Below are 12,998 nucleotides of genomic sequence, written 5' to 3' on the forward strand. Positions count from 1 at the left end.
TCTCGCTCTCTCTCAAATATAGAATTAAAGTCTTAAAACAAAAAACCCAACAACAAATGAATGAGCCAATGTCATGGGCACTGGGGAACACCAAGCAAGCCACTGGCTGGCACCAGCAAGATGGGAAGCTGCCACAGGGTAGTGATGGGGAAACAGCCCCATCCCAGGACCTGGCCTGGGAGGAGCCGGGACAAAGCCTCCTGTTGAAAATAGATTGTGTTCGTATCCATGGGAAGGGAGCTAAAGGCTTCCTTTTTTGGGTGTGTTGGGGGTATTCACTCATTCACTCTTGCTCCTTGACTGTCATGGATGAAGTTGCTTTCACTTTTGCACAAATAATAGTTCAGTAAACTGAGTAATACATGCACTGAAAACGCAAATGTTTTACTACCTTGGAAAGGGATAGATTAATTTTTTTGGTGAATGATTCATCCAGAAAGTAAAATTTTAAATTGTGTCCCACGTAAATGTAAATTCTGAAGATCATTACGATGGAATGGAGCATTTGCCTCCCTTTATTCGGTATTTCTAAGATCACAGTTTAAGTATAGCTTGAATTTTATCATGTCCTCAAAAGTCAGGTATAGGAACCCCACAAGTGATCAGATAGACTGATAGGGCCCCATAAGCACACAGTGGAGGATTTTGGTGAGTTTGGGGAGTGGAGAGATCATGCCGATGAGGACCACCTTCGTGGCCTTTTACTATGAAGAACCATTTCTGGCCAGATATATTCTCCTCCAGATAGTTAGGAAGCATCAGTCATGATGACTTTCAGTCCTCCGGTGAAAATAGCCTCTCACTGAAGCTGGTTTTCAATTAGTAATTAAATGATCAAATTTACTATTTTTGGTCTGGTGGTTCCTCTAATACCAGCTTAACATCTAAATTTTCCAGTGGTTGCCCAAAGACTGTAAAAACCAAATAAGCACCATCTTTAATTAGTTTAAAGGATCCCAAGGGGCCTGTGTATTGTGTTTCTGATTTGCATATACAGAATATTTTTATGATTCAGGCCTCTGGTCCTGTCAATGTGGTGGCACTGGGAAGTTTATAAACATCAGAAGGGAAAATCTCAGTGTTTAAGATGAATTTATTTCCATTATACTTAATTAAAAAATTAATAACTTAGACTATCATAAGCAGCCATTGTAAAATGGTAAGTACAAAAGGTATTTACTATAGTCAGATCACTCTCTGCAGATTTAAATTAATTTTTTAAGAATGTGGCAATCACCTGATGAGGTTCTTTCTTGTGGCTGTTGCTACTATCATTGTACACAATACATATTTCATTAAATATTCTTTCATTTTACCATCTGATTTCATACCCATTCCTAAGGCAGAATTCAGACAGCACGGTTTGTCAATATTCCTTCTGAAGGATTATCTATACATATTTTCCGTTGAAAGCCAGCATCCCAGGGGCATCTGGGTGGCTCAGTTGGTTGGGTGTCTGCCTTTGGGCTGGGCTCATAATCCCGGAGTCCCTGGATTGAACCCTGCACCAGGCTTCCTGCTCAGAGGAAAGCCTGCTTCTCCCTCTGCCCCTCACTCCACTTGTGTTCTGTCTCTCTTTTTCTCTCAAATAAATAAATAAAATCTTAAAAAAAAAATTAAAGCCAACATCTCAGATTCTTTCCTGGAGTATCTTTTGACTTTGTAAGTGCTGGAGAACAGATTAGTTCCCTTCAGTTTAGGATATTATGATGTAACATGTGGATTGTATAAAATATGGAAGATTTTATAATAATAATGACGATGATTCTTCCTATATAATAGTTGTAGCTTTTTTGAAAATTTGGCAAAGATCTGGTGATGGAAGCCGTGTTAGACAACTCGATTATGTGGCTAAAATGTCCTTGGTCTATATTATGGTACCTGGAGATTGTAAAGAAGGTGTCTGTCTTACCTCCCTATTTTGTCCAGCAGTCTCTGAGCTTTCACTATTTTTATGGAAAAATAGAACTATCTGAACCCTCATGGCGCCTGCCAGGGATTTTGTATGTAGCTGATCGCTGCATCTACCTGATGTAGAACATAGTAAGACAGCAGTCAGTAATACAGTTTCTTTATTTCTATTATTTTATAAGGTTTTATTTATTTTTTAGAGAGACAGAGAACGTGAGTGAGGCGAGGAGCAGAGGAGAGGGACTAGGAGACTCTGCACGGAACATGAAGTCCGGCACGGGGCTCCATCTCACGCCCTCCAGATCATGACTTGTGTGGAGATCAACACCTGAGAATTTGCTTAAGAAGAAACGCTGTGATTCAGATCACGTCCCTAAGAAAAGGCATAAACACTTTATCTTTACATTGATTTTCCATCCAGCCAGGTTCATCTGCATTGCCCCTTCTAGGAATTTCATTTTTTTTTTTTCTGCCCAGGGCCCCTTGCTCAGGATTCACCAGCTAAGGCGGCCTTCCTGTCTGCCAAAGTGGTGGGGTCCAGTTAGCAATCCTTCCCGAGGCACCTGGGATCCCTGATGGGTGACAGGTGCCATACTGAAACTGACACGGGAGTCCTGAACTGCCCCTTTAACCTGTGACTCAGGGGGACCATAGCCAGGGACAAGGGCTGCTGGGACCTTTCCGGCCCCACCGTGGCCTGCTGCTCTGCCGCTGTGAACGTGAAGGGAGACGGCCCGGACTAGGGGCTGATGGGGGGATGGTGATCCCAGGCCCTGTTCTTCCTGCCGCCCTTGCAGCCTGACTGTGTCCCGTTGCTGCGTTCCCTCTGAGGAAGTCGGCGGAGTGGGCTTTGCTCTGACATGTTCACCTGCCATCCTTTAAAGGCACCTCCCAAACCATGCTGCTTGTCATGTGATGTGACGCTCAGCCCTCCCCATTTCTGCGTTCATGACAATACTCTGCTTCCTACAGCAGGTAATTGGTCCACGACTCTTCATCAGAGGCTCTCACGGCATGCTTACTAACGGTTAGGAATTAAGCCATACAGCGTCCTTCAAGAGAACGCGAGTTTTAGCATCAGTGGAATTTTCTTTCTTTTCCCCCAGAGGCATTTGGCTGACTGAGCAGTCACAAATGGGCGGCTAATTTAGTTGTCATGCTTTAGTCTTCCGAGCAGCTCCCCACTGCATTTCCTGACATGATCCTCCACCATACTGGATTTTTAAAAAAGGAGACATTGCCTTGAGAGCATGCAGCTGAGCTCCCCTGGGGAGCAGTGGGCTGGCCTGGCCTCCTGCCCTTCTGGGCCCTGGACTCCCCAGGGGTCTTCCCACAGCAGAGGGAGGTGCCCACCTCCGATGGCCTCAGGGGTGATCTGATCTCCCGTCTGTTCTGCGTGAGTCAGGGGGCTGCTGAGAGGATGCCCTCCTAGAATTAGGACACGTCCCAGAGCCACACTCCTTGTAAACAGAGATTTCATGGGACATGAATGAGCTCAGTCACACGTTTTATTCAGTATTAAGTGAAGGATTTATGACCTGTTCGGATTGTGACAGGCTTGTTGGGCAGTTCTTGCTCTGTTTCCATGGTGGGAAATCGGCAGAACCGTCTCATGTTTTGCTGGGGCAGAACTTCTAACGAGTCGGAGCTGAGAGCCTCTGGTCAGATCTCAGTGGGTCTCCATGACCCGTTCAGGAGTCTGTGTGAGGACAGCAAAACAAAACACATGGGACTGACCCATTTTTGTCTGCTTTATGCAGACAGAGCTGCAGTCAGAAGGCTTGGTGCGTAGGGCATGGAAATCAGTCCCTGGGAAGGTCACATGTGAATGCCTGTGCGGTGCTTTCTCTTCCTCAAGATCTCTGGCACTTAAAGCAAACTCAGGGCAACAGGTGTGCACTGAGCATGCATTTTCATCTGACTGTCGAAGGGTCTGTTTACCCAGCCATTTCCGGCGTCTTTGCACGTGGGAACGCGGCTCACACTGAGGCAGCTGCAGTGACCGTTTCCCTCCAGGTATCTTTCATGGGAAATGTCCCATTCTCCCGGCTGAGGCTCCTAGTGCAGTGCAGGAAGCACACAGGCAGGGGAGCTGGGGGTCCCGAGGCAGGGTTTCTGGGCCTACTCCGTCCTGATCGCCGGAATGCTACCTGGACACAGCTGGTGCTGTCTCTTGAGGAACCATATTTGTAGCAGATGCCTTAATCCCCTCAGTGACAGCAGTGTCTGACCCAGGCTTCAGCACATCCAGCCCTAGGACCCCTGAGTGGAGAGGTCAGGGGGACCTCGACACCGTCGCCAGAGCCCATCTGCCCGCTGGCCCCTCTTTCCTGGGGATGCCTGTCACCTTCCTGGGGATGCCTGTTCCCTTTCTGGGATGACTTTTGCTTTCCTGGGATGAATTTGCCTTCCTGGGGACACCCGTCGTCTTCCTGGGGATGTCCATTACCTTCCTGGGGACACCTGTCATCTTCCTGGGGCAGGCAGCATGGGCTCCTGCTTCTCTCCTGCTCTTCCTGCTCCTGCTGGGCCCTGCCTGGAACTCGGAGTGAATGTGGAAAGAACACCATCGCTGGATGCGACCCCCTCCCAGACAACAGAGTATTGATCGCAGGGGGACACTTCCCTTGGCAACAATTGTAGTAGAGCCACTTATGTGTTTGGCATAGATGCCCTAAAGATGGGTAGGTCTGTTCACTTCCAACTAACCCACTTGACTTCTGCTCTGTGGGTATCTTTTCTCCCCAAGTTAGTTAACACGTAGCACAGTGTTAGTTTCAGGCTAGAGTTCAGTGACTCATCATTGCGTACAGCACCCAGGACTCATCACATCACGTGTCCCCCTTCATGCGCATCACCCCACTACTGCATCCCCTGCCCACCTTCCCTCCAGCCACCCTGGTGTCCCGGAGAGAAGAGTCTCTTACGGCTGCTCTCGTGCTCACTGAAGCTTGAAGGAGGCATGAAGTTTGGCTCTTCTCCCCCTGGGTCATGTTCTTCTCTGTGTAAAGCCAATGGTTCACACAAGTACATGTTCTGTGAATACCAGGGGTCGAGGTCACAGTCATCACCATCCTTGGACAGAGCAATTCAGGCCGCGCTGTGAGTTTCCTAGCCAACCTTTCCTCTCCCTGAGGACGTGTCCCTGCTGCTGTCAGAGCCACCAAAGCGGGGGGAAGCAGTCACAGGATTAACCAGAGACAGAAAACTTCTGACAGATCAATTTAAATACAGTCTGGCTGGTGGTCAGCAGACAATCTTGAATAACCCAGGGACTGCGGGGAGATGTCTGTACAAGGGGTCGAGAGTGGAAAGGGCCAAGCTTTCATCCAACACCCTCACAGGAACCTCAAATGCTGTGTCTTCCTCATTGGTGGAGCAGGGACCGGCATGCCGGTCCTGCTTCCTGGGTGTGGGGCCTGTGGGGTCCCACATGGGGCCCCGGGTGAGGTCCTTGGCCCATCCTGCATGCACGACAAGTGTGTCTTTCTTCACCGTCTTACCTTTGGGAAGAAGCGCAGGCAACAGACCTTCAGTGATAAGGTCACCGGAAAGCTCAGTGCCGGGGCTGTGGCCCTTCATGCACCTTGAAGCCACGGCAGGGATGGCCCATTGTAATGGTGACTGTCATCCAGCACCCAGCAGCCTGTGGGAGGGACGACACTGGGTGCTGCACACATCCTCCTGCCACATCTGCCTCGGCGTCGCGACACACAGCTAGCACACTGTCCCCGGAGGGAGGAGGATGTTCCGCGTGGGGTCACCTTCCAGGCTCTGCGTGGGGTCACCTTCCAGGCTCTGCACTTTGCTCTGCACAAGTGGGGCCCCCAGATGGGTTTTCCTTGGTACACATTATGACCCTGTATTCAGGAAGGGGCGGAGGGGGGAGAGAGGCAGGTGACGGGGGTGGGGGGATGCAGACTCCCTCTGCACATCAGCGTCCAGCAGCGATCTGGGTGCATGGGGACCTCGTTAGCCTGCTGGAGCGAACCACCCCCGGCATAGGGGATTCTGCTGTTCCATGCCTGCCGCCGCCCCAAGTTCATCAGATGGCTTGGCACACATGCCAGAAGCACGTCCTCACTGAAGGTCAGGAGGAGGTGTTCAGGGTCTGTACCTGCAGGTGGGGGAGGCTGGTTGGCAGGTAGGCAGCAGCACCTGTGGGAGAGGCTGGTCCCAGGAACATGCCGGTAACATCGTGATCTTTTTACTGAATTTGCTTCTCTGCATGGGTGATGCCATGCTGGTGATACTTCCTGGCCTCGAGAGAGGTTAAAATTCACAGGGAAACATGACAAAATGCCAGCAGGGGTATCATCAGCACCTTCTACAGGACTCTGCTGTGAACTAGGATGAAGCTGGATACAGGACGTCAGTAGTCCCTCAGAGATCTAAAGTGATCTGTAGGAAATTTCAAATGTGGAATCTCCACGTTAAAAAAAAAAAAATGATCTGCTGAATGCCAACACCTAATTTTTAAGGTTATTTTTGTGACAATTATAAAAATCATGCCCAGCTGCCAAGGAATGTCCCTCGGATTGTGAGTGGCTCTCAGCTAGAATACAGAAGGACTTCCAGTCATCAGCCATGAGTGGGGCCCTCAGACAAAGCAGCAGAACTAATCTTGTCACGAGAGGCAAGGAAAGGTGGCAGAACTGGCATGCGCTGAGAACACAGAGGAGAGTCGGTGTGTAAACAGCCTCCTGGTGCAGAGGAATGGGGTCAGTGGGGTCACTGGGGAATCCAAATAACGTTTGTCGTTGCATTAATTTTGTACTGTGTAAATACCTTCATCCTGATAAAAGCCCCATGACAATGTAAGATGGTAACTTTGGGGGAAACTGGTACAAAGGAGACAAGAATCCCCTCTACCACTTTTGTAGCTCTTTGGGCAATTGGAAGTTATTTTGGAATAAAAAGTTAAAGATGCTTCGGCACAGCAAAGGAAACAGTCAAGAAAACAAAGAGGCAACCCACGGAATGAGAGAAGATATTTGCAAATGACAGTACAGACAAAAGTTCTCTATAAAGAACTCCTCAAACTCAACACACACAAAACAGACAATCATATCAAAAAATGGGCAGAAGATATGAACAGACACTTCTCCAATAAAGACATACAAATGGCTATCAGACACGTGAAAAAATGTTCATCATCACTAGCCATCAGGGAGTTCAAATTAAAACCACATTGAGATACCACCTTACACCAGTTAGAATGGACAAAATTAGCAAGACAGGAAACAACATGTGTTGGAGGGGATGTGGAGAAAGGGGAACCCTCTTACACTGTTGGTGGGAATGCAAGTTGGTGCAGCCTCTTTGGAGAACAGTGTGGAGATTCCTCAAGAAATTAAAAATAGAGCTTCCCTATGACCCTGCAATTGCACTACTGGGTATTTACCCCAAAGATACAGATGTCGTGAAAAGAAGGGCCATCTGTACCCCAATGTTTATAGCAGCAATGGCCATGGTCACCAAACTCTGGAAGGAACCAAGATGCCCTTCAATGGACGAATGGATAAGGAAGATGTGGTCCATAGACACTATGGAGTATGATGCCTCCATCAGAAAGGACAAATACCCAACTTTTGTAGCAACATGGACGAGACGGGAAGAGATTATGCTGAGTGAAATAAGTCAAGCAGAGAGAGTCAATTATCATATGGTTTCACTTATTTGTGGAGCATAACAAATAGCATGGAGGTCAAGGGGTGTTAGAGAGGAGAAGGGAGTTGGGGTAAATTGGAAGGGGAGGTGAATCATGAGAGACTATGGACTCTGAAAAACAATCTGAGGGGTTTGAAAGGGCGGGGGGTGGGAGGTTGGGGGAACCAGGTGGTGGATATTATAGAGGGCACGGATTGCATGGAGCACTGGGTGTGGTGCAAAAATAATGATACTGTTATGCTGAAAATAAATAAAAATAAAAAATTAAAAAAAGATGCATTACAGAACAACCCAAAAGGCAGCACATTTTGGATTCTGGGTCAAAGAAAAAGGCATTGGGCTTGTGGTACGTTGAGAGGAAAATTTGGAATACTTGAACAAAGATTCAGTCTGGGAAACCTGGGTAGAAAGAAATGAGAAAGAACCCGGGTTCTCCTGGAGGCTGTGCTTGAACACATTGTGTGGTGAAGGGGAGACGTGGTGAAAGGGGAATGTAGTGAAGAGACGTCCATGCCCACCCCCTGGGGACGCCCTGATCCTGATGCAAGCGCCCCACTTCCGTTTCCCTCGCAGCCGTCCTGGCACCATTTCACACACTTCCTGACATACACTCAGCCCTACAGGCCTTAGCAAACCCAGTGCGGGGGTCCGTAACAGCCTCTCACGGGAAGACGGTCAATGTGGTCTAATGCGTTAGGCCTCACTATGAGAACCTCAAGCGAGGTGTCAGACAGTGGGGAAAATTGTTTTCCCAAACCCCTCTTATCATATTACAGGTGACTTCCATGACTTGTGTTTTCTGGACAGGGATAATTGGCAAAATATTGGTTCCGGAAGGTGTTTCAAACTTATTTTCCAGTTTTTTAATTGCTTATTAATTTAAAACCAGGAACTTCAATGTGACATTTAAGTCTACATTCAAAAGCCACGTTTCTGGGGCGTGAAGAACAAAGTATGTCCCAGCACAGCCTCCGGGAGCCTCCTCTGAGTCTGTGTCTCATCTGTTTCTCACTGGACAAGACAAAGCCTCGTGATTTCTGCTCTGCCGCTGCTGTCTCGACAACAGAATGTTCTTGTTACTCGCTCGCTCTGTGTTCTCCCTCAAGCTCCCTGCTGCCCCTCAGGCTCTCCCTCCCTGCGCAGGAAAACCTTCAAGTCCACCCCTGCTGCTCTGCGTTTCAGATGGTTCTTCAAAATGCCTGTTTCTCGCCTGAACCTGTGAGCGCATCGAGCGTCGGGTTTGCCATCCCCACCCTTCCTGTCCCGTCATTTGCTAGGGCACTTCCTCATGCTGGGATTCCAGAACTAAGCTGTTCTAGTTCTACCACGGTCTGCATGTTTTCCTTCAGGTCCGTCCAAAGGCATGTCATACATACAGGCCGGCGGAGATATTAGTCTCAAGCAGGGATGTGGTGACCTGGTGTTTGGTCGGCCACGTGTTGCCTGGGACCACTGGGTGCCCGAGAGTCAGGGTCATGACCAAGAAATCAGAGCAATTCATGAGGAATGTAGGATTCATCTGTTTACTTAACCCATGGTTTTGAGTGTGTGTGTGATCATGGAGGGTTATACGTTCAAGAATTTGGAATTCTGATTTTCTTAAGTTTTATTTATGATCTCTTTCTTCACAGGATAATGTGATAATGTCTTAACGATTTCTCCCCTTTACTATTTTCTCCGCTTCTGTTTCCCCTCAAGGGGCTGGTGGCTGGTCTCCACTTGTGTCAGATAAATACCAGTGGCTGCAGGTCGACCTTGGAGAGAGAGTGGAGGTCACAGCTGTGGCCACGCAGGGAGGGTACGGGAGCTCCGACTGGGTGACCAGCTACGTCCTCATGTTCAGTGACGGCGGGAGGAACTGGAAGCAGTACCGGCGAGAGGAAAGCGTCTCGGTATGTTCCTTCCTGAGAGCTGTCTCTTGCTATGAATTGTGCCAGTCACTCCCTGATGTTGTGGATCTGTCGACTGAGCACAGAGACGGAGCCTCCCAAAGTAGCTGAGTATGTTTACAAGTGAATATAAGACGCGTGTGGCCCCGTATGTGCTAAGTCAAACGTCCCTGTGCTGCAGGGAAACACTGAACATGTCTCCCCGTTGTTCCTGGACACAGTGTGTGATTGAAGGGGTGAGGTCACGTGCAGCCTAGTGTAGCTTCCCTCCCAGAGCCCGGGAGCTGGTGTCAGTCGTTCAGCCGAGTAAACCCATTCTTCCGAGTCCTCCGGTTAAGTGAGATTCCTGAGTCTCCAGACACTGACACACACGTCACAGGGAGTCTCCATTTAGATGATGGCATGTTGAGGGACACACGTCTGGCTCCAGCAGCAACCTGGGCACTTTTGTGTCCCCTTGTCATTCATGGGGGGTAGATCTCAGGGATTCTTTGGAGTCACAACGACTTAAACTCTCTTACACCAGGGACATGCTTTCTGCTTCTGATTCTATACCCATGCTTCTTTGAGAAGAATTAAAATTCACTCACCTGACTTTCTGAATATTAAAATATATGGACTTTACCAGATATCCAGAGATTTGAGTCTTTAGATCATAGTGTGCCCTGAGGGAGGAGCTCTGTGGATAGAGTGGGGTGTCTGCTGCGTTGCTGTTGGCCGTTGGAGCAATAGGGGCTGTGGCCTCAAGAAGATTTCTCAGGTGGAGAAGGAATTACTTTCTTCTTCTTATTAAAAATACACTTGGAGCGCTGGGGTGGCTCAGTTGGTTGAGCTTCCGACTGTTGATTTTGCTCAGGTCATGATCTCAGGGTCCTGGGGTCGAGCTCTCTGTTGGCTCCATGCTCAGTGGGGGGTCTGCTTGAGATTCTCTCTCCTTCTCCTTCTGCTCTTCCCTCTTCCCTCTTCCCAAGCACCCTGTCTCCTGAATAAATAAGTCTTTTAAGAAATACACTTTAGATGGTTTCCAGGGGCTTGGGGAGGGGAGGAATGGAGAATTACTGTTTCATGGGGACAACTTCAGTTTAGAAGATGAGAAAGTTCTGGGGGTGCATGACGGTGACGGTTGCCCAGCCGTGTGATTGTCAGTGGTACACAACGGCACACTTACAAGTGGCCAAAGTGGTGAATTTTATATTAGGACAATTTACCCACAATAAAAAATATACAGTTTAGGTTCCATTTAATTTAGGTAAGGATATTTAGGTAAGTCTTAAAAATTATCTTGTCATGGTAAGAGGGGAAGTGTCAGCGAAAAAGCTGGTAGCTTGTTAGCTGATCTGTAATGCTAACAAGGAACAAAATGATAATACTCATTGGGTAACAAATTGGCCTCACTTGAACTCCCTTAGAACTCTGTTACTTAGTATAACTTCATTGATTATGGCCTATTTAATTTTTTATCTCTGGACCTCCTTCTAGTTCATCAATAGATGTTGATTTAAATTGAATTAGGAAGAACTTGTTAGTTGTCTAACACTGGGAAAAAGAAATTAGTGTTTAGGGGACCAGCTGACTTTAATACCCCCCAAAAGCAGTTGCCAAGTGTGTAATTGGAAGTATATCTCGACATTGAGCTAATTCTAGGAACGCCAGGTCCAAACCAGGGTTAAGATCAACATTAAGTAAGAATGAATAACAGTTAAAAGTTAAGGAAGCATTTACCCATACAGAGAGCTTTTGTTCCAAATTAAATCTTGTTTTTTGAAATCAGGTAATGGATCACTAATGTGTGCTTATTCTTGGTTGTATTAACCAAAGTTCATATTTTTACCCCCATCCCACCCCGATACACAGATGTGACATTGTGACCATTCCTGTTTTTTAGTTAACTGGTTTTGGGGGGACCAAAATCCAAGCATCACCATGTGGCACCTTGTTTCAAGGAGCCCAGGGGAGTAAGGGCCAAGGATAGTGGTGTTACTGACCCTAGACCATGCAGGTGAGGATGGATGCTTGGACTCCTCGGTCCCACTGGCCGTCGCATGGTCACGTCTGGTGTGGTGGCCTCCCTCCCACACCCGGGGAGCTCGCTCACAGAGACCCGCCTTGGTAAATGTGTGCTGGATGACTGAAGGGGTGGAATCTACCTTCCCTGGAGGTAGGACGCTTCTCCTGAGCTCCCTGCTCTGCCCCCTTTGAGGCCCTCGTCTCGGCTCAGGGCTTCTTGAAGCTCCTCCAGGGCAGGAATTCCTTCTGCCTTTCGGTCTCCTCTAGGAAAGGCGCTCCTTCTGCACGTCCTTCAGCCATCCCCACAGCACACGTGGTGCTGTCTCCACCGCAGGCTGCGTACACAGCCGGCTCTGGCCACAGTAAGTCCCACGAGATGATAATTAAGATTCTACCCACAGTCTCTTGAAGACGATCGGGCAGATTTGGCTGCTCTCTGGCCCTTCTCACACAGAGGACCTGCTCTTCACCCTAAAGCACATACCTTCCCGAAGGCCCTTCCCACTCTTCAGGTCCTGGTTTTTAATCTATGCTTCACTGCCATTAATTTGAGAGTGAATTTAAGATTCTAAAAACTTTCCTTGAGATATTTATCCTCTTTATTAGCAGAAGAGATACTGTCATTTTCTTGGTTTTGTGCTACTCCTGTAAAAAACGACTAGGTGCTCGGTGGCCTAATATGAGACAGAGCTGTTAGGTCACGATTTCTGTAGGTCTGAAGCCTGGTGCACCTGGCTGGGTCCTCTGGGTAAGCTGTTGACTGAGCTGCTTTTTTTCCCCTGCTGGGTGTCTGGAGATCCCCGGGATCCTCCTCAGGTCCTGTGATTCACTGGGGGGACTCGCGGGACCGATGCATAGTCATAAAACTATGATGTACCCAGGGTACAAAGCAAAAGGAGTAAAGGAAAAAACATAGATGGGATGAAGTCCCCAGGAAACCAGGCATGAGCCTCCAGGAGTCCTCTCCAAGCGGAGACGTACGGAGCGTGCTGAGTTCCCTCCAGAACAAGGAGAGCTGTCAGCCACAGAAGCTCGTTAGAGACTCAGCAGCCTGAACATTTATTGGAGGCCGGTCACACAGGCTCCCTCCTTGCAAGACCCCAGCCAGGACGATGGGTACTGAGTGTAAATGAGCTGTTTGCACAAACATTAGGCACAGTGAGCCGCTCGCATTATTAGGGTCTTGGGACTGTGTCAGCCTTGAGATTTGAATTGGTCTAGGTGATTTAGGAGTCCAACCACTGTGAAGAGGAAGATTCCAGTGGTCTCAAGCTCAGCTGTACCCAAGAGGGAGGCCTGCCCCATGTCTTCCCTGGGTCAGCTACTGGCATGTTTTTCCTGGTGCAGATGGATGGGTTTGGAAGCCTGGGGAAGCATTTGGACTTGTCTGACTCCAGGGGAAGGGCCATTCAAGAATTCCCATCTGTGGTTGTTGGAAGAGTCCTTGCCACCGGGTGGTCCCACCTGCCCCACATTAGGCACTGAGGATCCTGGGCTATGGGCAGAGCCATGTAAGGACCT

At 48.5% G+C, this 12,998-nt stretch overlaps 1 protein-coding gene across 1 annotated transcript in view; it reads left to right on the forward strand.

The window, feature by feature from the left end:
* LOC116570531 (contactin-associated protein-like 3) overlaps nucleotides 1-12,998 on the forward strand; it is a 163,156-nt gene that overhangs the window by 27,293 nt on the left and 122,865 nt on the right. The window contains exon 3 of the mRNA XM_032307716.1: nucleotides 9,280-9,473. Coding sequence (XP_032163607.1) covers nucleotides 9,280-9,473 — 194 coding nt within the window. The remainder of the gene's footprint in view (nucleotides 1-9,279; nucleotides 9,474-12,998) is intronic.

This window comes from Mustela erminea, chromosome 12 (assembly GCF_009829155.1).
Source record: "Mustela erminea isolate mMusErm1 chromosome 12, mMusErm1.Pri, whole genome shotgun sequence".
NCBI classification, from domain to species: domain Eukaryota; kingdom Metazoa; phylum Chordata; class Mammalia; order Carnivora; family Mustelidae; genus Mustela; species Mustela erminea.